This window comes from Neopsephotus bourkii, unplaced genomic scaffold, assembly GCF_033783945.1.
Source record: "Neopsephotus bourkii isolate Nb327-2 ecotype Australia unplaced genomic scaffold, CSIRO-AGI_Nbou_v1 NB_1638, whole genome shotgun sequence".
Taxonomy (NCBI): domain Eukaryota; kingdom Metazoa; phylum Chordata; class Aves; order Psittaciformes; family Psittacidae; genus Neopsephotus; species Neopsephotus bourkii.
In genome coordinates, this window is record NW_026902113.1 from 11,975,402 (window position 1) to 12,000,093 (window position 24,692).

The window sequence follows — 24,692 nt, forward strand, 5'->3', positions numbered from 1 at the left end:
ATAAAAAAGCCTTTTAATTGCTAGAAGTGGAAAAGTGGAAAAGAAAAAAGTTAGGAATAATTGGTTGTTTCTTTTAAAATAAATACAGTCAAACATACTAACCAACCCAACACAAACAAAAAAACAACCGCCCCCCCAAACAAAACAGAAAGAGAAAAATGATTTCTTTTTCTACCAAGAAAGAAAAATGACTGCTACTGCTGAACCCAGGACATTCAGATATCCACTAGTTCCTAAAAGATTCAGTTTTTCAGAGTGCATGAATTACAGCCAAATTAATAATCCAGCAAGATTAACAAGAAGAAGTAGGTAGTTTTTCACATACTCCACAATTAAACTTTGGAACCCACTGCTCCAAGATGCTTTGAAGATCAAAAGAACAAATGAATACAGAAGATACAACTAGCGGTAAAAAAGACCCTTGGGAGCTATTAATCACAAAACTGCAATATAGTGTATGGCTTCAATGTGTCTGCACAACATATACCTCAAGGGAAGCTGAGATAGTTTACTGTCTGCTTATCCTGTTCTTCTTCCCTGAGCATACTATGTTGGCCACTGCCAAAGAAAGGATACTGGACTGCACGTACCTTTGACTCAATTCAGTGCAGCTATGTTTACATTGTATAATAACCATGGACACTGCTGGCACCCAAGTACTTTAAAACCAAGAGGCAAAACCCATCTGCATTTTGGAACCAAGACATTAATCCTAAAATAGCTTTCATGTAGCTATCGAGAAAGTGAATTGAAGCCTTTTGAGGAACCCCTCTGATAGGTTTTAGCAGACTTTAAGTGTAAACTACAGCTTTTCACTTTGTGAAGAAAAAAAAAAACAAACCTGCAAACCTCCCCAAATAACTACTGCTATTAATGGTTAGAAATAGGGCTTAACTAAACCTCTGGAGCTGAACACTTCTGCTTATAGGGAACATTAAGTGGAATCCACCCTGAATTGGGCATAACCAACAGCCAAATTAAAAATTCTAAGAGACTAATTCTAAAAGAAGCATTGAAGAAAAAGATGAAGGAGTGGCTCTGATGCCTGCAATCCATCACATGTACCTCCAGATGAGACCAATTACTCTTTGGAAGTGCCTGTTTCTTTCCATTGACTATGAAGGCACTCCAGATACCTAGTTCAGCTGTAAAAGTCTTTACTAGTATTGTCTAAAATTAGTTTACATGAATCCCACAGCCCTGGAGTCTCACTAACTCAAGACTGACTTACCTTTTACTTGTACCTGTTTTGCAAACCAAACCACTCTACGTACTCTATGTATGTAAAACAAATTACTTTGAACAAACACAAGGACAATTTTAATGATATATAGTAAATTTTGAGATTACTGAACCTGAGAGTCAGAGAGAGTCGTAAATATGCTGTAGCTACTTACATCAGTTTTAGGTCGTGCACCAGTTGACACTGGGTAAGGCAAACAGTCTAGCTCATGGTAGTCTGCTCTTCTATTTTTCCAAGATCCCTTTCCTTGATGATCTCCACAAAAGCCTGTCTCCACTTGAACAGGGCACTGTAAAAGAATTTTAAAAACCCTGTAAATAAAGGTAAGTCATAAATATTTTTAATGTGAACTGCAAGATAAAAACATTGGAACTTTATCTTTTTAAAGCTTTTTTTTTCTCTGATGTAATGTAAACATTTGGTCTCAATCTTTTTTTCTTAAAACCACCTGCTGCATAATTTTTACATTTTGCTATGTTACACATCAAGATATTATGTGATGTGGTTTCCTTAACAGGTAGGATACACCCTTGAAGAATTAATAAATAGTGGTAAACTTTCCTAAATATGAAGGAACTGAATCACTTCTTCCTTTGAAATTGTTTTATTCAAATTGTTTAAAACTATCTTTTCATTTTATTTCAGGTTCATCTTTATAATTTAACCAGAGACCCAGCAAACCCCATTTTCAAATTACAGACTCTGAACTTTCCAAACCCACTTTTCTTTGTTCCCCAAACCTGGTGAGATCTCACTTAATTGCTTCACTCCTGAACTATTTTTTTTAAAGGATGCATGCCCTAACTCTGGGCCCACATGTACCCAACCATACTGATGGGTACTGAATGCGAGGAAGAGACCAACTGCACAGCATTCCACCAACTTATCATGATTTGCCTCAAAAGGGTAATAAGGTGTACAAGCAAGGATCAACCCATGCTGCAATCCAGCAGGACCCATGCTGGGAACAATCAGGGAATCAGGATCATAGGTACACTGCAGAGCAGTCCCAAGCTGTTGGGTACAATCAGTGAAAATCAGCCCATTTTCTGGCTGCTTCCTGAAGGTGAAGAAGATCAATTTGCTGCTGGTCTTTAACAGCAACTGCCTACTTCTCAGTGTATTTTCAGGGATGTAAAACTAGGAGGCTTTGAAAAGCTGACAAAAGAATCAGCATGTGGCCAAAAAAAGTTTGAAGATAATATACTACTGACAAAGAATTAAAAGAATGTGCAAGTTAAAGTTTTGTTCAATGAAAATCATATCTGTGATACGAAATGGGGTAATTATAATCAATTTTTCTGTCACTATCCATGAATGATAAAAGACTAAAAAAAATACGATTCTTACTCTTCGTTGTTTTTTCTTTACTGAAACTGAGCACTTGACATCAAATGTCAATGAAGCAGACACATTAAATAACAGGGAAACAAGCTGTTTACAGCAAGAGAGGTTTATTTCTCTTGTGTCATTTAGAAAGTACCTCCTTCTATATTGCTATGAAAGCCTTTTTTTCATAGAAAAGGTACACGTTTCAAAGAAGCAGCACTGTTAATCGCAGTTTTCCAAAGCAGCAGTTTTGTTGTTAGTACATTCAGATAGCCCAGCTTTTTGTTCTTGAATCATGTATTTATAGCATTGGTGACAGAATGTTTCAGGAAATAATTTGGTGACAGATGATTGTTTTTAGTATCTTTTCTGGATCAGCTAGTGCTACTGCCCCATGCTATTTCCCAGTAAAAATCTGACTGGCTGTAACTTGCAGCTTACAGAGATGTAAAGACAGGCCATCTCCCACCATTCATTTAATTTACTACTTTTTAGAGAACACCTTAAATTTATCTACTCAAATACTGCAAGACCCCCTACTCCCACCCATTTAGTTCCATAGCATTTATTCACCCAGTCTATTTTCACTAGCAAATATTTTAGTCATCTTCCCGTGAAACTTCCGTTCAATGTAATATTAACAACAGACACCTCCACAACAGAAAAATTGAAATAATAACAAAATATCAAGGAGTTACTTCCACATGAAAAATCAGATGAAAAATCCTTCAGTAGAAAATCAACTGGCTCAACCTAGAGATCATATTACAAAATACATTTCTGAGACACAGCATTTGCCATAAGCAATAAATACTCTGCCATCTGCTACAAACTGCCTACACCCTTAAGAGACAAATTTTCACAGCAACAGCTCCAACAAACATATTGCCACTTATACTTCAGAGACCTTGGGCCTAAAAGTTGGCTTTGCACCTATGAGGACTTCACCCAAAATTCCTTTAAACTACAATTTCTTGCATCAGTTCCAAGTTTATATAATCAAAATAAGATAACATATGAAGAACCCATAAGTGGTTCGGCATTTTATAGAAGACAAATTTACACAGTTACCAGTAAACACATGTCTAAGATAGGTCTTCCTCCTATTCGAGTTTCATTATGATTGACAAGAATAAAATATTTTATATATGTGGAAAAAATTACAAGCTATAACAAGAAATATAGACCAAATGGATGAATTAATAGAAGATACATTACTTATACAACTTGCATGAAAACAAGAATTTGTTCGTTTTTTTCCACTGCAACTTTCATTTAAAGGCTTGCAAAATCTGTTTCTTCACAGTAAATTCACAGAGGAATTTACAAGGATGTATTCCTCTTTGACTATACAAGAAAACTAAGGTCAATCTTTTTTTGAGGTAAATTATTCTTAAATGTTTAAATTAGGGCAGACGATTCCCTTGTCCTACAAATACCTTTGCAGGAGATAGCAAACAATGTCTCGTCATCAGTTCCACGGCATATTGTCCCTGACTCTTTCTTTATGCTGATCTTGTTGAGACCTTTGCGTCAAATGACTTCCCCAGCTTCTGTAGTGGTATTTGCTCTTGGAGGTTTAAAAGACATTTTGAGTCTGCCATATAAGGCCACAATAAGAATGGGGCTGATTCACATTTGCCTGTCTGTAGGCAATTAAAACAAAGCAAACTCTTGCTTTAGAGTGGGAAGATGTGACCTGATAAACAGGACTGTAACTGCTCAAGTAAAGGAAATGGTAATTCTGGCATTGATGTTAGAAGCATTCTTGAAATATTTTTGGACTGATCTGAACAGATGCAAGTATTAGTAAGGCAAACCAGTGAGACTGGCTTGAAGGTAGGTTTTATCACCATAGTAAGCATGACCAGCTCTGTATCACTAGCACAGGCTTTTGACAGGAGTATGTCCCAGCAAGAGGGCTCCATCCAAAGTCCTGGCCTCCGCACTCACAAGATGTCTTGCCAGCAGGTTTCAGTAAGAATGGTGCAAGCATCTGGGATGCTGGTGCTGACATTCTCTATGCAACCACATTTGATGATGTTGTTCTTATGTACCAAAAGGCATTTGAAAACATTACTTTGATTTCTTTTTCTGCTGTCTACATGTTACATGCTCTTCATCGAATGCTCCAATAATGAAGTCAAATGCCCTGTGATGTTCAAGTCATCACGGAAACAGAATGATGCCTAGACAAACCATAGCTTTTGTCTTAGTAGAGAATAGGCACAGCCGTAAAATCATGAGTTACCAGACTGCCTCACAACAGGAAGCGTTTAAACTTTGATAGCTTGGATTTTACCTTCAAGTAGGAAATCAGACTATACTGTCACTGTACTTTGACAAAAGACATTGAGCAGTCTCCTGCAAGAAGACAGGACACTGTCCATTAATAGACAAGTCAGTGATGAGATCTATTCAGTTGGCCAGAGCTGGTTCTGACTTAACATATACCATAATAAAGAAACGACAGAAAGTCACAGCCACTCTGTAGAATATGAAAATACATACTGAAAAGCACAACACCTAGATCCAAGTTTTTGAATATCCCACCTTAGGAAAAAAGGTAATCCACACGGACATTTACTTAAAGAGTCTACTTTTACAAAAGGAAGCAGCATTGAAACAGCAGCAAGAGCAAAAGCATTCAAACAAGCTCACCTTCCAGGAAATTTCAAGCCAGCATTAACATTCAGGCTGCAAATCCAAACAACACTATCTTAAGAGCTGACTTTAATCATAGCCTAAAGCAGAAAACAAACACTCCTTGCACTGTTCTCTCTGCAGTTACTTGCTTCTATACAAAAACTTGCTCATTCAAAAATGACTAAAACAATACCACTGCTCCTTAATCACATTTACCCTCAAAATAAATTTTTAGGAAACTGTGTTATCAACTGATGACACCTGCCATCACAAAATATTAACTGAAGGAATGCTCTAAATCAAACATTCAGATAAAGAAACAAAAATGTAAGCTGAACTTTTAATGAAGACAGTGTCTCTCTTGCTATTATGTCTTTAAATAAATATAACAGGCATAAATAGGCTAGCATTGAAACTCTAAATGAACAATATTCTATCCTGAAAAACTATCAAATCAACTAAAAAAGGGGCTTAATGATTTTAAGCCATATTGACAGAAAACTTCATCTTGCGACACTTCTGGTTACTTGGCCTTTAGCTGTCTAATGAAATTAGATACCTTGTTATTAATGAGAGAAAACTAATTTCACCCTTGAACTTGAGCTCCTCAGGCTATTCACAAACACAACCAGATCTGAAAACCATGGTTTCTGATAACTTGACATTATAAAATGTTTCATATGACACACACATTCTTACCAGCTGCTTGTGTCTTTTGGTAGAAGGAGTACTGGAGGGAGAAGAGTTACCACTCAGAGCTTCTTCAATATCTAAGTTCAACTGTTCCAGTTTCTTCATAAGACATGACATGGAGTCTGGCCACTCAGATCCTTTTACTGGTTGGGTCTAAAAGAAATCAAACATATGTTAAGTCTTAAAACTAAAAGCTTTTCACAACTTCAAGGCTCTCATTTTATTTCTAGCCCTCAAGGAAAAAAAGCTGACCAGTTTTTTCCATGTCCTTGTGTAACTTTTCTCCATTTAGAAAGCTTGAGTTATCACTCCAATACTGATGACACATATTCATAGCTGTTCTTCATACTCAGATGATCACACTTTGCTTCTGTATATCTGAATGGCTTTCTAACACTTCATCCTGGTGAACCACTGCCAGCTCAAACTAAGCACAACCAAGACCAAAACCAAAGTAACTTACGTTTCTTCCTTAAGACACTTCTGTTTTAGAATCTCTCCACTGATTGCTTGTTGTCAATCAATCAGAGCACAGAAAGTCATCATGTGCATTGCATTTTATTCCTTATTATAATTCCTGACTTGGTGAAGTCTAACAGCGTTCTTCTGCCCACAAAATAAAAACATTTCACTGGTCTCAAACGCTTTCTGTTTTCATGGATGCATGTTCCCATTTTACCTGAACTGCTTCACTGTATACAGAAAATATTAATCCATTGTAGTGTAATTTCAAAAAATACTTTTCTTGTTTCTTAAGTTTCCTCAAAGTCATTTTCCCTTAGGCATCTTTGTATGGCAGTCCCTGTGCATGCTGCTGCATTATGCCTCATGTTCCTTATTCAATTACTTCTGATGATTCACAATAAAAATACAGCTACACTGACCTACCTGTCATCACAGACAGCTACTGCTTCCTAGATTAGTCTCTGTCCTGAAGCTACTTCAGTTCTTTCATCTTTCTTACTTCCACAAACAATACATACCTTTGCACAGAAGATAATTTCATAGCAAGCAATTTAACAGACTGAGCATACAAACAGTAAGACTGCATTGCCATCCTGGCAAAATCCTAAGAGCATCATACCAACATTACACAATACCAAGGAGAACTAGATTAATATTGTTATTCCTACCTGATAAATATTTATGGTGATTTTTTTCCTTATGAGAGTTTTGCAAGAGGGACAGAGAGATAACCATAATTTCCTCACTATTGTAGAAAAAAGCTTTAGGAATAAAATCCAGGAAGCCAACTCCAGTATTACACTGACATATATTATTACTAATCAAATTGCTCATCTTCCCCTCAGTAAGTCAAATATATATTCCCTTCAGAAGAGCTAGTATTATCTTTGTAGAGGCTGTTCTGAAGCACACAAAATTAAATATCTTTAGTTCTCCAAATCTTTATTTGGAATTGCCAAAAATTTTACAAACTTTTAAGTATTATTCCTGAAATGCTGTTAGAAGTGCTAAGCTGTATTTCAAATCTGTAGCTATTAAAATTATTCAGATACTTTGCTTCTCATTGTCTTCCCAACTATCTTAAAGTAACATATAGGATGTTCACAGAAAGCAAGTATCACAACTTTTCATGTTGAACCCATTATGAGTGAGATGATGTCACATGTCAGTTTTGCATTATGAGTTTTATGAGTTTTAGCCAGTGTCAACAACACTCATTTGCAAACAAAGTAAAGATTCTGTATTTTCCTGTACTTAAGCTTCCTTACGTACTGATTTTCCCAGTATTGAAGAATGCTCAAGAAACCTCAAGGACAAAACACACAAACCAACCCAAACTCCAGCACCAATGAATGTAGAAGGTTCTACTTCTCAACACAGTTAAACTGTAATTGAAGAAAAAAGAACTGTAAGAACATTCTTTCTTATTAGTGGTAAACAATTCTGAGGCAACAGCACAGGAAAATGAGTAGAATCACAGAATGGTTTGGGTTGGAAAGGATCTTATCATCTAGTTCCAAACCCCCTGCCATGGGCAGGGACACCTCACACTAAACCATCTCACCCAAGGCTCTGTCCAACCTGGCCTTGAACACCACCAGGGGTTGAGCATTCACAACTTCCTTGGGCAACCCATTCCAGTGCCTCACCACCCTAACAGTAAAGAATTCCTTCCTTATATCCAATCTAAACTTGCCCTGTTTAAGTTTTAACCTGTTACCGCTTCTCCTATCACTACAGCCCCTAATGAAGAGGCCCTCCCCATGTCACCCAAGCCTCTGTTCAGCCTGGCCTTGGAACACCACCAGGGATGGAGCATTTACCACTTCTCTGGGCAACCTGTTCTAGTGCCTCACCACCTCACAGTAAAGAACTTCCTCATTATATCTAATGCAAACTTCCCCCGTTTAAGTTTTAACCCATTACCCCTTGTCCTACCATACAGTCCTTTTGAAGAGTTCCTCCCTAGCATCCCTATAGGCCCCTTCAGATACTGGAAGGCTGCTATGAGGTCTCCATGCTGAACAGCCCCAATTTTCTCAGCCTGTCCTCATACAGGAGGTGCTCCAGCCCCCTGATCATCCTCATGGCCTCTTCTGGACTAGCTCCAACAGCTCTGTGTCCTTCTTATGTTGAGGACACCAGAACTGCACACAGGCTCCAGGTGGGGTCTCACGAGAGCAGAGAAGCAGGATCACCTTTGACCTGTTGGTCACACTCATCTTGATGCAGCCCAGGACACGGTTGGCTTTCTGGGCTGCAAGCAAAATGTATTTGATTACTGTGAACTGTGCAAAAATTGCACCTGCCAGGTAACAAACATCGGAGTCTGGATTTTTGAGTTCAATAAAAAGTAGCAATAAGTTACACAAGTGCAAACAGTCTACTGTCTGTCCCAAAATGGAATGGAGTATTTTGGGGGAGCTGAAGAAACGTCGCTAATTTAGCACTTTCCATAGAAAAAGTCATGAAAACTTTAAGAAAGGCATCAAAATATTTCTAAGACATTCCAAATACACATAACAATACACATGACACTATGTTACAATAAAAAAAAATAAAAATACAGCACTTCGCCTTCACACTAACAAATATTTACCTGCTGGAACAATACTTCCAGCATTCACTAATACTTTGCAATGCATCTATAGGAGCCAAATCCCCTTAATTTTATAAATTTATTTTACTGTAACAGAACTCAAAACTACAGTAATTTCTTAAAAATAGAAATTCTGAGGTGTTTCCCCTTACTCTCACAGCTTTCTCCATTCAGTTCTGTCTTTTTTCATTCAGTAAAACTCCATATTGTATCTGTTAAGGGAATGAGGAAAAAGATGGGTTTTCATTATCCTTCAAGATAAAGCCAAATGGGCCTAGTTAACAAATGCCATTCACTAACTGGAAATCTGGCACAAAAGCAGCATTTAGAACAAATGCTGATTGGCTCTGTATTTCAAAGGCTGCCTGAAATTCCCGCTGAACAGCAAAAACATGATGCTACTTACATTCAAAAATATACAGCCTGCACAGTATGACTTCAAACCAGTGAATAAATTCTGCCTAATCCATTCATGAAGAACACAGCTCCCCAGTGTTCAGCCCTAGTATCTCGGTTGGACACTATCAAAGTGCTCAGAAGTGCTAAGTATCAGTGTATCCTTCCATAGCAACTGCAGAGGCAGTAGGGCGAGAGCATCTTTGGAAGCTTTTGTGTCTTGTACTTTAGGAGGAAAAAAGAAAAAAAAAAAAAACCAGAAATCTCACTCAATTAACTAAGCATCATGGTCTGCATTATTCATTGTTTTTCCCTAAAAACGTGTAGAGGGAGGACACTTCTTTCCAAATACTCTCAAGGTCTCTTTTGTTGGAGTCATAATCACTCAGCGTGCTGTTATCTTTTGAAGAACCTTAAAAATTTAGAGACAGCGTGCTTTACAGAAATATTTTTGTATGTTACCTTGGACTACTGAATCATAGAATCATTTAGGTTGGAAAAGACCTTTACGATCATCGAATCCAACCATAAACCTAACACTGCCGATTCCAGCACTAACCCGTGTCTCCAAGTGCCACATCTAAGCATCTTTTAAGTATCTCCAGTGATGGGGACTTCACCTTCCCTGGGCAGCCTGTTCCAGTCTTTGATAACCCTTTTGGTGAATATCCAATATTCAGTATAAACCTACCTTGGCACAACTTGAGGCTGTTTCCTCTCATGCTATCCTAGACAAATGAGCAAGAATAGAAAGCGAGACCACAGAATCCCTCATCAAACCAAATGTTCCAAAGTAGAGCAACCTTGCCTATGAAGATCATGTCACACATTAGGCAGAGAACGATATACTGGCCTTGAAAGTGGACTCCTTTGCTGTAAGGTTTTCTCGTAGTCCATATACTCAGGTTAGACAAAAAAAGAATAGAAATATAAAACAGAAGTATCATCCTCTGTGCTAAATATAAAATTCAGTAGCATGCACTTCCTTAAAGCTGTTACAAATGCAGCTATTAAGCTTCAGATAGTTACTATACATTAAGAACCCAACTGTTTAATATTTACTAAGACATATATAACAATCAGCCAAACATAAAATTTAGCAGTAGGCTGCTACTTCCTACAGCAACCAGTTTTATAACAGCAAGCTTAATGTTTTTGTAATATGTACATATTCACATCCAGATTCCACATTTACCTACATAGCTGAAATTTCGTTACTATCAGTAACTAACTTACAGACATAAAACAGGGGGCAAGACTGTGGTCCATCACCTAAACAATTACTTGCTCTTCCCTTGAGAAGCAAATACATTCCAGACATTCAACTATTAGTGCCTTTTGCACCAAAGGTTTTTACATCATTTTCAGCTTTCAAGTGCTCTTCACTAATCTTATTCAGCAAGAACATCTGTGATAAAACACGTGTTTGTTTCAATGTTTTGCCCATGAAGCTTATTGCAATAGGCAGAGTAGCTGCCACCAAATCTAAATTTAAACTGAAAGAATGCAGCAGAAGTGAAAAAGTCCATATAGAACACCCAGGGGTCGGGGTTAACCTCACTGCCAGACCTCATCTTATATTGGAAGCAGAAAGACTTCCAAGTGAATGGTTATGAGAAAATTACATAATTCTAAATTTATCTGATAACTTGTGGCTTTCACTTTAGAAACCTTCAATAGGTCCAATTGTTCTGGTAATTATGTATGGTAAAACTTCAAGTGATAAATTACTAACCTCCAAATAAAAAAAGTATCAATGCTATTTAGCCCTCCTCCCTCATACTAAGTGAGCTTAGATAAAATTCTCTCTGATGCACAGCCTAGATCTGCAAAGAATGGCTTTGTGGAAGTATTTTGGGGACCAAATATCATATTTTGCTCTTGCTGCACTGATGAGGCTCCTCTGTTCTCAAAAGCAGTTCTGTGTAAAAGAAGTCTCTCAGCCACTGGTGGCTTCGCCTACAGGGGCTGGAGAAGGAAGACAGATCCGCTCCTTATGCAAAATCCTTCCAAAAATGAAGAACTTAGAATACAAAGGACACTTTTATCCTTACAGTAGACTTATGTGTGCCTTCTATATTGAAGATAAAATACTGAAGATAAAAGGGAAATTTCCCTCATATCCCACTATAGTGTTGCTTAAATATTTACAGAGCTTTTAGATGGACTATGGCAGTAACTTACGGCACATTTGCTCTGGAAAGCAGGTAAAGTAAACTCTGCAGTTACCAACCTTTCAACTTCTAAGAACCGTATACTGCTGAAATGACCAAGAGAAAGTCTCTTCAATCTCCCAAGTCAGCAGGCAAAACCACATGCATAGCTAAGTTGCTGGGAAAATGAAAGGTCTTCAGGGAGGGACATCAGCTAAAATTTTCAGCAATACAGATCCTCCCAATCCCCAAAATATTCCTCTAAGATGGGGTATTGGGATCACCACCGTTTTCCCAGACAAAAAGCTATGTCTCTGAATAGTGGATATAGTACAATATAGAAAACTATCACAAAATCACAGAATCCCAAGGGTTGGAAGGGACCTCAAGAGATCATCTAGTCCAACCCCCCTGCAAGAGCAGGGTAACCCAGAGTACATCACACAGGAACTTGTCCAGGCGGGCCTTGAATATCTCCAATGTGGGAGACTCCACAACCCCCCTGGGCAACCTGTTCCAGTGCTCTGACCATGGAGATGTGAATTGCAAAACGTAGAACAATGAGAATATACCTTTGTGGTTTTAAACTACAAGGTGCACAACACTGGAGAAAAGAGAACCCAAGGATGTGGCACTGCGAGAAAACAATTTAACACAACTCTTACCTCATTTCATGTATCTATTTCTTTAAAAACAAACACATACCAGCTCAAAAATAGACTCAATTACTTTTTATAACATCTTTTAATCTCTCAACCACTGAATTGTTAAATTGGCCTTTATTTTGCAATCACCACATTCATCTTGCATAGTGATGTCAATCACATAAAAGAAAATAAAATTCTCTAGTCCTGCCTCTCTAGGGCTCCTTCACCAGTCCTTAAGGACTACTGCTCTAAGCTAGACAGAACAAGAGCCTTGATACCCTCCAAATGTTATTTTATGGCAATACCTCCCAGATGAAGAAACCTGAGCTAATTTCTCAGACTGAAGGCCAAACTGTATCAGTACGGTGCTTTATCCAAGACAAGAGAGAAGAGGAAATGGAAAACAAAGGCATCTAGCTGTAGAAAAGGTGTGAAGCAGCAGCCCGAACAGCCTAGCATGAAAACTGTTGCAGGCTTGCTTCTAGTTTTGCATTGCAGTTCTAATTTTTAACATGACAAAATAGCATGTAGTTGGTTCTAACATCAAATTGTAATTTGGGTTTGCTCCAATGATTAAATGATTTATTTTCCCAGTTCACAATACATACAGCAATTCTCTACCTTCTAATTTTGCAAACAGGCTGACAAGCCCGTACTGCAGACCCATACTGCAGAACTGGCACCCAAATGGGCAGACAAGCTTTCTTAATTAACAACTGCTCCCATTTCAGCACATGAATTATCCTTTTGGGTTATCTCACCTTTGGCTGCTCCCGAGCAGACGCCAGGTCATCATTTATCTATCCAACCATTTTCTCCACCTTGTGAGGTGGAGGAAGTGAACTGTGCTTCCCATAACCCAAACACCTGCTCTAAACAGTAGTCAAATTCCTGATGTCACTCATTCGCATTCAGTTTGGCACCATCTTCTGCACATCACAATTAGTGACCATGAATGTCAAAACAGTTTTTATATATAGGTAATAAGGTATGTTTAGTATCTTCACCAAAAGTTACTAACGTCAAAATACATTAACTTCTACCATGTTTGCCTTGGAAAACATAGCCCACTCATGTTGGTTACAGAAGGGTATCTTCCTGCAGTGCTCGTTCATTAAGCAATAGTGTTTCAGACTGGGTTTCACAAAAGCTGAGGGGTCTTATGCCACTAAATCCACAAAAAGCCACATACTGGAACAGGTAAAGATCCTTCTCGCCTGCGTGGTCAGTTGCACCTACAGCCTGCCTTTTGAGAAAGGATAGGGCATAGAAGAGCTGGGATCTGCTTTATCTTTGGCCTGGTGCATTTTGTATCAGCTCTCCCAATCACTTTAAAGATCACCAAGGAGAAGAAAAATAGTCATCACTTTAATACTGGAAAAAGCAGCTTACAGCAAGGTCCTCCTCTCCTTCTTACCAAAGAGGAACAAGAATGAAAACCTACTCTACCAATTGCAGCACCTACCTTGTGGGGAACACATCAGAAAAGTTTTGTGAGCAAAACTATATCCTATAAAATACACAACTCTTTTAAGACCAGTATATTGGTCTTCCAGTCCTGCAAGCATGAATTCATCCCCAGGCTACACATTTGTTTCCACCACACATAATTTATTTGAGTTGTCCAACTAGTCTTGAATTATTTTTGCACAGCAAAGCTGTGAGAACCTATGCCCATACAAACAAATCAACAGAAATGCTTCTTGAAGATAGCAAACACAGCGTAATGTCTTCCAAACAGTTGAGAAAGCCGAATCCTTATCTTTTGGGGAAGACAAACCATGAATTATGGAAAATGTAAATACTCCCCATTCTTTTGGAAGGAGTTGCTATTTTCCTGGTATTACACACAGGATGCTTTCCCAGTTCTCAGTACCATAACCAGCAAGTTTATGGCTGCCCTGGCCATGAGGTTTTTTTTTCTAAAACTATCGAAGTCAGTGTTTCCTTGAAGAACTATGGAGTGGAATCTAAAGATTAAGGATAAAAACAGAGATCAAGTAATATCTGGGAAATTTCTATGCATAAATAAATCTACCTTGAGACTCTTTTAAGTATCAGCTTAAAAAAAAAAAAAGCCAAACCTCTGTGTACGTACGTATAAACTTAATATTTTTTCCTTAAAATGCTAACATGCTTATGTACCTGTCAGTCACTGTCAGCAGTATAGAACTTCAGCTATGTGTTATTTTTTTAAGTCATACATAAGTCATGCTTTGGTGCCTTCATTACACAAAAACCATCAAAATCACTATTGATATATGAAACACTAGTAAAGTGGATGCAGGACTAGACAGGATAAAAAGAATACTTTTTCCAAGATACAACAGCATTCCCGGAGTTCTGTCAAACCTGACATTGTTCCCTGCCCAAAAGTTCTTGTGATCTACTATTGAAAAAAATTAACTTTAGAGATCCACTTCTAAACAGAAATCTAAAATTCAAGAGAAAAATAAAGAGTGGAATTAACGAGTACTTAAGGACAACGAAGAAAACGCTTGGCAGGAGATATTTGTGGTGCCTAGGTGGTGATGAGGAAAAGAATGGCACATGAATTATAAGAGAACAAGAAAATGACAGATAATTGATAAAATGTAAACCTTCTAATTTATGCCCTGAACCAATATTCATCAAGACAGCAATAAACAAAGGGCATTAATCTCAGGCCCAGTAAAGTAATTAGGCATAATCCCCAGATCTTCACTGGAAGTTTAACACACAAATATCCAGGTCTAACTGCCAGGCTTCAGTATTATTCAAAACCAAGCTAAATGCAATTGATGGATCCGCTATGACTTATGTATTTATTAACATATTTAAACACATATTTAAGAAAACCTACTACTCTATTACTGCTGCAGCTCTTTGGGCTTTTAGAGCAACAGAACTAACAAGACTTAAATAGCTCGTATGGCTAATGCTATTTCAGAGGTTTGGGTAATATAAAAAAATCACAATTTTCTTAAATAAATGCAACGGTAATTGCTCCCACACCTCTGTATTATTTCACATTACTTAACCACATGCCAAGTTATGCTGTCTCTTAAACCAAAATAACAAAGAACGCTTATGAAAAATACAGTTTGTGTAAAACGTATATACACCCTTTGGCCAAGCTTCCCCATACTATACCAATACAAAACGCCTGGGTATAATCACACCACATTAAAGATGGCACGTGCTTTAATTTGTGTTTATTTTATGAGCAACATACTGACAATATCACATTGGAATCAAGACAAAAAAAAAAAGCCCATTTTGGACCAGCAGCAAGGAACCTCCCTGGGATTTTGGACACAATAGTAGCACCATTAAGAAGCACCATAAAGGCCTTTTCCTCCAAAAACTATCCCACAGAAAGTTTTCTCCACTTCAGCCTAAAAAGCAGTATGTAGACAGTGTGACCTCCAAGATACCAGGTTTCCCTCACATCCCTCCAACATTTAGCCCCAAATAATTTGCTTTACAGGAGCACACTCGTCCTTTGCTTGCGGAAGCATTATTTCACCAGAACACGCAAGCAGGGTCGTGCTGTTCCCACACCTTTGTGCTCAAGGGCACAGCACAATGTGCACGGAGGCTGTGGTGGCACCACCGAGGAACCAGAGGGCCCGGCCCGGGGCACGGCACAGGCCGACACGTCCCGATAAGCGGGGCTGAGGTTAAGCACCACCAAGGGCCTCTTTTCCCGCTGCCGCCCTTCCCCCTGTCGGGCACAACCCGGCAGGGCACAGGGCGGGCTCAAAACACACTTCCAAGCGGACCCTCCCGTTCGCGCTACAGCTGCAGCTTCCGCGGCCATTTGGCACGGGCTGCGGCCCAACCCCTTCCCCGCCAGCCGCCATGCTCGGAATGGCGCTGCCGCCCCGCCGCGGAGCAGACGGATCCACAGCGCTATCGCTGGCGCCGCGGAAGAGCCGGTGCCTCCCCCATGACAGGGCGACTGCCCGGGCGCGCGGAGCTCCTTCCTGCCCCCACCCCCAACAATAGCAGCAGCGCGCGCCCAGCCCGAGCCCGCCCTTTCCAGGAGCCCGCGCGCTCCGGGGGGAGGGGCTCGCGCCCCGGCCAGCGCCCCGAGGTGCGCGCGCAGTGCCCGCCCCGCGCCCTGCCCCTGCCGGCGCCAACGCGCGCGCGTGCCGCCGTGACGTCGCTGGCTTAGCGGGCGGAGCCAGCACGCGGGAGGGCGGGCGGTAGCCAACTGCTCACGGGGCGGCAGCGCCACCTGGCGGCCAGCAGTGCGCCCGATAGCGCCCCCTGGCGTCCCGGCAGGGAAATGCGGGCCCGGGGCGCGGGGAAGGGGTCGCTTCCGTGTGGCCCAGGGACGGCGGCGGCGCTGAGTGAAAGGCACTGCGAGCCCGCTGGCCCTCCGCTTCCCGCCGCGGGGGCCTCCCGCACGGGCTGTCTGAGAACGGCCGCTCCGGCTGCGCCGCACCAGCGGAAGCCGCTCCTCCAGAGGGCGAGGCTGAGCACCAGAACCGCCTCCAGCCGCCTCTTCGGGAGCGACAGCGCCGTCCCGACCCCATTGTCTTAAAGGCCGCCGAGGGCCGCGACCCCAGCACCCGTAGGGGCGAGCGTAAGGAGCAGCCGGGGAGCCCGGGCCGTGAGGGGGACGCCGAGCTGCCACCCGCCTCGCTCCTTCCCCACGCTTTGCCTTGGTATAACTGTCAGAGCTGGGGCTGGCCTTGCTCATTCATGGAATGACCCTTCCATGGGGCAGTGCCTCAGTTTCCTCTGTGTGAAAGAGTGCTTCAGCTGGGAAGACCTTCACGCAGAGCTGGTTCGTGGAGCCTGCTGCTGCTGCCTTGTCTGCACAGCCAAGCAGAGGTAGACAGGGCTTAAAAGTAATATAAAGACAAATCAACTCATAAGTTCTTTTGCCATTGCACCCAGTAGTGGAAGCTATTGCTTTTAAATTCAAAGCTACAGCTGCAGCCATTCAGGCATTGCACTTGAAAAGGGCTAACTGCACTCCTAAATACTTACATACCTTCCTGGAATTAAACCCACAATGTTCAACGCAGACAATCTACCCCCTTGCAATACCTGACATGTCAGAATAAATCACGCTGTCTAGATCATGGCAGTCAGGTGAAGTTCCCAACGACTGGAAAAAGGGAAATATAACCCCCATTTTCAAGAAGGGGAAAATGGAAGACCGGGAGAATTACAGACCAGTCAGTCTCACCTCTGTGCCTGGCAAAATCTTGGAGCAGATTCTCCTGGAAGGCATGCTAAGGCACATGAAAAACAACAAGGTGCTTGGTGACAGCCAGCATGGCTTCACTAAGGGGAAATCCTGCCTGGCCAATTTGGTGGCCTTTTATGATGGGGCTACAGAACTGATGGACAACGGTAAAGCAGTTGATGTCATCTACCTGGACTTGTGTAAAGCGTTCGACACTGTCCCACACGACATCCTTGTCTCTAAATTGGAGAGACATCAATTTGATGGACGGACCACTCGGTGGATAAAGAACTGGCTGGATGGCTGTACACAAAGGGTTGTGGTCAATGGCTCAATGTCCAGCTGGAGACCAGTAATGAGTGGTGTCCCTCAAGGATCAGTGTTGAGACTGGTCTTGTTCAACATCTTTGTTGGTGACATGGACAGTGGGATTAAGTGCTGATGACACCAAGCTGTGTGGTTCGGTTGATACGCTGGAGGGAAGGAATGCCATCCAGAGGGACCCTGACACGCTTGTGAGGTGGGCTGATGCCAACCTCATGAAGTTTAACCATGCCAAGTGCAAGGTCCTACACCTGGGTCGGAGCAATCCCAGGCACAGCTACAGGTTGGGCAGAGAAGAGATTCAGAGCAGCCCTGTGGAGAAGGACTTGGGGGTGCTGGTCAATGAGAAAATGAACATGAGCCAGCTTCAGTGTGAGCTTGCAGCCCAGAAAGCCAACCGTATCCTGGGCTGCATCAAAAGGAGCATGACCAGCAAGTTGAAGGAGGTGATCCTGCCCCTTTATTCTGCTCTCGTGAGACCTCACTTGGAGTATTGTGTGTAGTTCTGGTGTCCTCAACATAAAAAAGGACATGGAAGTGTTGGAACAAGTCCAGAGGAGGGCCACAAGAATGATCAGGGGACTGGAGCACCTCCCATATGAAGATAGGCTGAGAAAGCTGGGACTGTTCAGCCTGGAGAAGAGAAGGCTGCATGGAGACCTCATAGCAGCCTTCCAGTATCTGAAGGGGGCCTATAAGGATGCTGGGGATGGTCTCTTCATTAGGGACTGTAGTTATAGGACAAGGGGTAACAGGTTAAAACTTAAACAGGGGAAGTTTAGATTGGATATAAGGAAGAAATTCTTTCCTGTTAGGGTGGTGAGGCACTGGAATGGGTTGCCCAGGGAGGTTGTGAATGCTCCATCCCTGGCAGTGTTCAAGGCCAGGTTGGACGAGGCCTTGGGTGATATGGTTTAGAGCGAGGTGTCCCTGCCGATGGCAGGGGGGTTGGAACTTGATGATCTTAAGGTCCTTTCCAACCCTAACTATTCTATGATTCTATGATCAAGACTGATTCTGTTCAGCTTCAGAAAAATAAGTTAAATCTGAGATCTGGTTAGATTGCCTTTTTTTTTCAGTAGTCTTGAGAAGAATAGGAATTGCATGGATAACACCAGACAGTTATAAATGTAAAGTTTACCCATATTACCCAAGCTAGGCAACACTGGCACACAACTCTGAAATTGTAATTGCTTTTGAACTATTAGACTGTAACTGCAGTTTGCCTTGGGACAGTTGGTTACTTTTGCCAGTGGTGAGACAGCCTGAGATCAGCTCTGGTATCTGAACACAAAAGGAGACTTCAGATGAGAGAAAACTCTTCAAACTCCTAGATTTCAGCACAGCTTAAGACAAAAATGTCTAAAATAAGGCATTTCTGAAAACAAGTTTTGCTTGTTTGGTTTGACGAAATGAACCTTAGTGGGCAGATTTGGACAATCTCATTTTTTGTCTTTCTGATGATAGGATGAGATTTTTCTTTTAAGTCTGTTACATTTGGGGGCATGAAAGGGAAGGATCTGGGGAGGGAGGAAGAATATAATCTCTGGATGCTGGAAGCCAAAGTCGGGCTGCAATCACAGATCCTTTAATTCCCAAGAGTAAAGTCTGGCAAAGTATCAGATTCGGATTTGGAGGATCAGCTTCCTATTGTGACATCATGAGACTCTGGAGAAAATGGTAGAACAGAGAATCAAGGCTTTGAAGCCTGAATTTGAATCATGTTACAGTACAGCTCCTAGTGCCAGGGGAACTTAACTTCAGTTGTGGTCCTTTGTCATTTGGATCAATACAAATGCTAATAAATAAAAAAACAATTTGTATTCTTCCTTGATAAATAAAAAGCATATTGGAACACATCAATCAAACTATTTGTAAATACCTTTTAGAAAACAGTTCTCTTAATTTTTCCTTCAGGATGGTCTAGTTTTCTAATTTCATTGACTTTTTGTGATATACCTTTTCTAAGTATTATCAGAACGTATAGTTCTAATTATAATGCTAAATGTGTTTTTTCCTCCTTCCGTCATATTTTAATGGTATTTATATGTAATTATACTTTAAGTAATTATTTCATATTTTCTTTTCCCTTTTTTTTTACTTGGTGTTTTAAGAGAACAAAATCATACTCTCCTCTCCAGGTGTTGCTCAACTGCTGTGACATTTTCCCCACAACTTTTGAGTATTTTCAATAGTTTCAAGCCAGTTTGACAGATGGGAAGAAATATCAGAGAGATTTGAACTTTTTCAAAGTTTAATCAAAATTTCTGGCTGGATAGACACAGGAGACTCAAATGATGGGCCACTATAAGCTAAGGATGAGATATCAGACCATATAATTTCCGAGCAGCTGTCAATGACTGGCTGTGTGCGAACTGTCCAGGCAGTGAGAAAATACTGATAGCTAAAGCTCATGTTGTCTCTTGCTAGATCAGGGGATTTGGGGACATTGTGGGGAAAGGGAAGTAGAGGAGACAATGGTAGGTGTGGAGAAAATAGTGGGAGGTGGAAACAGGAGGTAATGTAAAAATACTAGGAAAGGAATGGAGTATGGTAGAAAACCACTGAAAGGTGGGGAATGGATCGGGCATCAGGAGGTGCTGAAAGGGGTGAGCTGGGAGGCATTATTTCTGCAGAATGTCAGTGTGGTAATCCTAAATCTGAAAACCGCTTTGGAACAATACTTTTCTGAGAATATCGGTGGGTAATCAGGTGAATTCTGCAGAAACAGTAGGACAATAAATTTTCATATCCTAACCTGAGACACTTGATTCTATAAATGGCACTTTTTCCATCATGATGGGAAATTAGTCCCTGATCAAGAAATTGAAGAAAAATACTTTGTGAGGAAGGTAAATAGGTGGTTCGGTTCTGATCTGATGATTTTGTAAGCTTTATGTCACTCATCCCACATGTTATATTTTGGTTTGTGTTTTTAGTTTGGGTTGTTTGTGCAGATTTTTGTTTTGTTGCTTTGTTGGGGTTTTTTGTTATATTTTTTCCAAAGGGGTTTCTCAGCACCTTCTGTTTAGGTGTCAGCCTAACGAATTCAGTCAACTTCGTGAGAAGCCCATCTATAAGTGGCCAAGGATCAAGACAGGGATGTAGTTAGTTCCTTTCTGAGTGTCAGCCAGGGCGAAGCGTAGTGGGTTAAGAACAGTCACATAGAAGGAAAAGATTATTTTATGTGGCAAAATTGCAGCAGATAAGTACATAATTAAAAATCTTTTTCTAGAAAAAAATCATTAGGAGTGAGGAAGTAAATTAAAGATACCTGTAACTAACCTGTACATTTGTAACTAAAGACACTGTTTCACACAAAAAGGGTTTTTGGTTTTTTTTTTAAGAAAGGAGATTTGAATTGGTTGAAGTTGAAGGGACACGGGAGTAAGTTTGAGTATGCAGTTGAAATCAGAAATATCATTATACTGGGTGACCAGATAAAACTGGCTCCAAGTATCATTTATAGTACATGTACATTGTTCATTTTTAATGTTTTGTATCTGAGGTTTGAGAGGGTCTACAAGTTGCATCATTTCAATTATAAGAAGCCTGTCAAAATGATGCAAGGACACTGATCATAGAACAAATAAATCTCTTTGTGTAAATTTTTGAAAGAGAAATCAGTGAAGAGGCACATTTAACTTTTCATTGTCTAAGTTTCTAAAATGCCTGTACTTAATCAGATGGGATCTCCCTCTGGAGCTCTTCAAAGACATCAACATCTTTCCTGTGACTGTAAAAGGAATTTATGTGCTTCATTTGACAGACTGATTTCTCTATAATGAGGAAACTGGATACGTTCCCTAACACCTAGATTCAGATAATATTCTGCTGATGTCTTAACTCCATGTTGAGTCTAGACCTGGTGTACACCATCTCTACTCCTGCGCCCTCTTGTCTTTCTCCCACATCCCTGGTTTATCTGGAAAGAAATTTAAACTATGTGACCAGCCAGCCTACTCCACCAGGCCCAGCAGAGGATTAGGAACCACAGATATTTAAATATCTAAATTTTAGATTAAAATTAATTGCCTTAGTTATAGAGATCAGATTTCACTTCTCCCTCCCTGATAAAACCAGCAACAGCTTTCAACCTGAAGAATTGTATAGCCTTGTAGATAAAGTTTTGCATAAGCCACAGGATGATACTTACTGCAAGTCACTTTTTTATGCTTCTTTCTTTTTTCCACCACTTTTTGTTTGGTAAACTGGTCTATACATTTCTGCTACCTTTCTATGCTAAAAGCCGGATTATTGGTTGTGCTGTTATAATAATCTGTTGTAGTTAACATTCTTTTTCCTCTAAATGGCAAAATTCCCATGGCAAATGTAGAAACTAAGAAGCTGAAGGAAGTAGGTGGACTTTAGATGCTGAATTTAAGGTCCTCACATAATGCACAAGAACAGTCATCTGTCTGTGTATGCATGTTCCTTGATCCCTTTCTAATTTATGTAGTATGTTTTGTCTTACATTTTCAATAATGCTAGATATCTACTTAAAGTTTTCAGAATTCTAACTACATTTCTTCTTTCAGAGATCAGAATCAGACACAAATACATGTGAGTGATCGATACAACTTTTAGAAACTTAACAATTCATGACACTTGTAACCATTAATGGTATTTGTAAACAGCTGAAGCCCTGTCTTGCTAGAATAAAAAAAAATCCAAAAACTAATGTGAAGTATGTGGAAATACTGTATTATTACTGCATAGTAATTGACTTTCGTATTTTGCTCCCCTTGGATGTCTTTATGAAGATTTGTTTTCATGGCTTTTTTAATCAGAAACAGAAACAGAATAGTGATTATAGATTTTAGCATGTCCTTTTTAGCTTGGGAAAAAGATAACTCCGTTGCCAAGATCAACCATGTTGATTCTGTGAAACAAGTCTGTTTGATCTCAGTTTTTAAGAAAAGTTGCTTTGATAAAGCAGCCTTAGGCATCATTCTTGGAGGAAAAGAATAATTTCTGTATCCCCAGAGAATGTAATCACATTGCTTATACCATATAAATATTTTCGTACAGCACAGATGTTGGAAAATCTGGCCTAGAACTCAGAAAAATCTGTTTTACTGTAAGAGTATGATGGTCACTAAATAGCAATGACTATTGTGACCAGAACCTTAAGGTTCAGGCATGATGCCCATTCCTTGCTTCAGATATCTTCTGCTGGAATGAGGGGTGTTGAGAGAGAGGAGTGATCTGTAGCAGCTACTTCTATAAACCTACAGGAGTTTTGCAAAATCTTCAAGACACAGATGCACTAAAGATGTTCTGGGGCAGATGAAGCTGTAATCATGAGCCTGTCCCAGTGTTTCACCATTGTCATGGTTTAAGCCCAGGCTGTAAATCAGCCATGCAGTCTCTCTCTCACTCCACCCCTTCTTTCTCTCCCCCCACTCCCAGAGAGATCGGGAGGAGAATTGAAAAGAATGCAACTCCCACGGGTTGAGACAAGAACGGTTTAGTAACTAAGGTATAACACAAATCACTACTGCTACCACCAATAATAATAATGATAAAGGAAATAACAAGGGAAGAGAATACAACACCTCACCATCTGCCGACCAACAAATACCCAGCCCCCAGCAGTGAACTAGCCCTTCTGGGTAACTCCCAGTTAACCTGGCCATGACATGCTGTGGTATGGAATAGCTCTTTGGTCAGTTTGGGTCAGGTGTCCTGTCTCTGCTTCCTTCCGGCTTCCCCTCCTTCCTGGCAGAGCATGAGACTCAGAACGTCCTTTGTCAGACTAAACATTTGAGCAGTAACTAAAAACATCGGTGTTATCAAGTGCTGTTCCCAGGCTGAAAGTCAAAAACAGCACTGCACCAGCTACTAAGAAGGAGAAAAAATGACTGCTACTGCTGAACTCAGGACAACCATGCAGAGGTTTACCCTAACAGTTATTGACTTTCAGTTCTAATACACATTATATTTTGAATACTTTAATGTTATTTACACTTGTGGGGGTCTTTGTGAATTACCATAACTGAAAGCATTTGAAAATTCTGTTTATGTATGTTTAGGTATTTGGTGAGCTTTGTTTATATTTAGAAAAGTAATGGTTGTTAAAAAGAATGGCAAAACATTGTTTGGGTTTATTCAGAGAGTTCTAAGAGAAGAAACCCCAGTCCCAACCTTGCTGGTGGATGATGATCAGCAGTGATATTTTCTATTCACAATGACTTCAGTTCCATGTGATATGAAACATTTTAGCAAAACCCCATCAACCACAACAATCCACATAAATAGATCAATTGACATAACTCTGGCAAGTAACTGAAAATAAGCTATTCCTAACCTAATTCAAGGTGGGCACAATGTCAATTAGTTCCTCCAATTATGTACTTCAAACAAAGTTTAAAAAGCATATTTTGAAATGCAAGACACTTAACAATAGCAATAATAAGCAAAATCCTTCTAGCAAAATGCAGTGTAATGTAAAACTGCAAGACTTGCAGGTTTAAGAAGATACCCTTGTGGAAAAGGCTTTGTGTGCTGCATTAGCACTTGGGCTACACCCAGACATTCCAGGAGAAAATTTGGAAGGACCACAGTTTGTATTTTAATCGTTTGTCTTAATCCACTTGAGGATGTTAAAACAGTGGCAAGCTCTCCCAATGGCTCTCCAATCCTGCTCACCTCTGTATAGTCCTGTTGTGATATTTGCCCCATATTTAAAGAAAAAAAAACCAAACAGAAACCCCAAACAACAAAGGAAATGGGCTACAGCACACTTAAGAGTGAGAATGTGCATAAACTTATTAATATATACTTTAGCTTTCCTGGAAAAAAACCTGGATAGACAATACAGAAACCAGCCTAGTTGCAGCCCACCTAAGCTGTGCTTGAATATAGAATTTAAAATGCCAAAGTGATAGCAATTTCATATGAAATCTAAGTGATGAGTTTGTTTTCTTTTAATTTAATTGATATTTGTCAATTCATCAAACTTGAATTACTTTTCAAGGACAGCTTAATTTTGACAAGCTTCCTCTGGGGA

The 24,692-nt window shown here is 40.3% G+C and overlaps 1 protein-coding gene across 6 annotated transcripts in view; it reads right to left on the reverse strand.

Annotated features, from left to right (window-relative positions):
* STARD13 (StAR related lipid transfer domain containing 13) overlaps positions 1–24,692 on the reverse strand; it is a 299,410-nt gene that overhangs the window by 216,557 nt on the left and 58,161 nt on the right. For 5 of the 6 annotated variants that reach the window (XM_061374529.1, XM_061374528.1, XM_061374530.1 and 2 more), the window contains 2 exons: positions 5,918–6,064; positions 1,398–1,532 (listed from right to left, as the gene is read on the reverse strand). In XM_061374529.1, coding sequence (XP_061230513.1) covers positions 1,398–1,532; positions 5,918–6,064 — 282 coding nt within the window. The remainder of the gene's footprint in view (positions 1–1,397; positions 1,533–5,917; positions 6,065–24,692) is intronic. The other variant, XM_061374531.1, reaches the window with a different exon arrangement.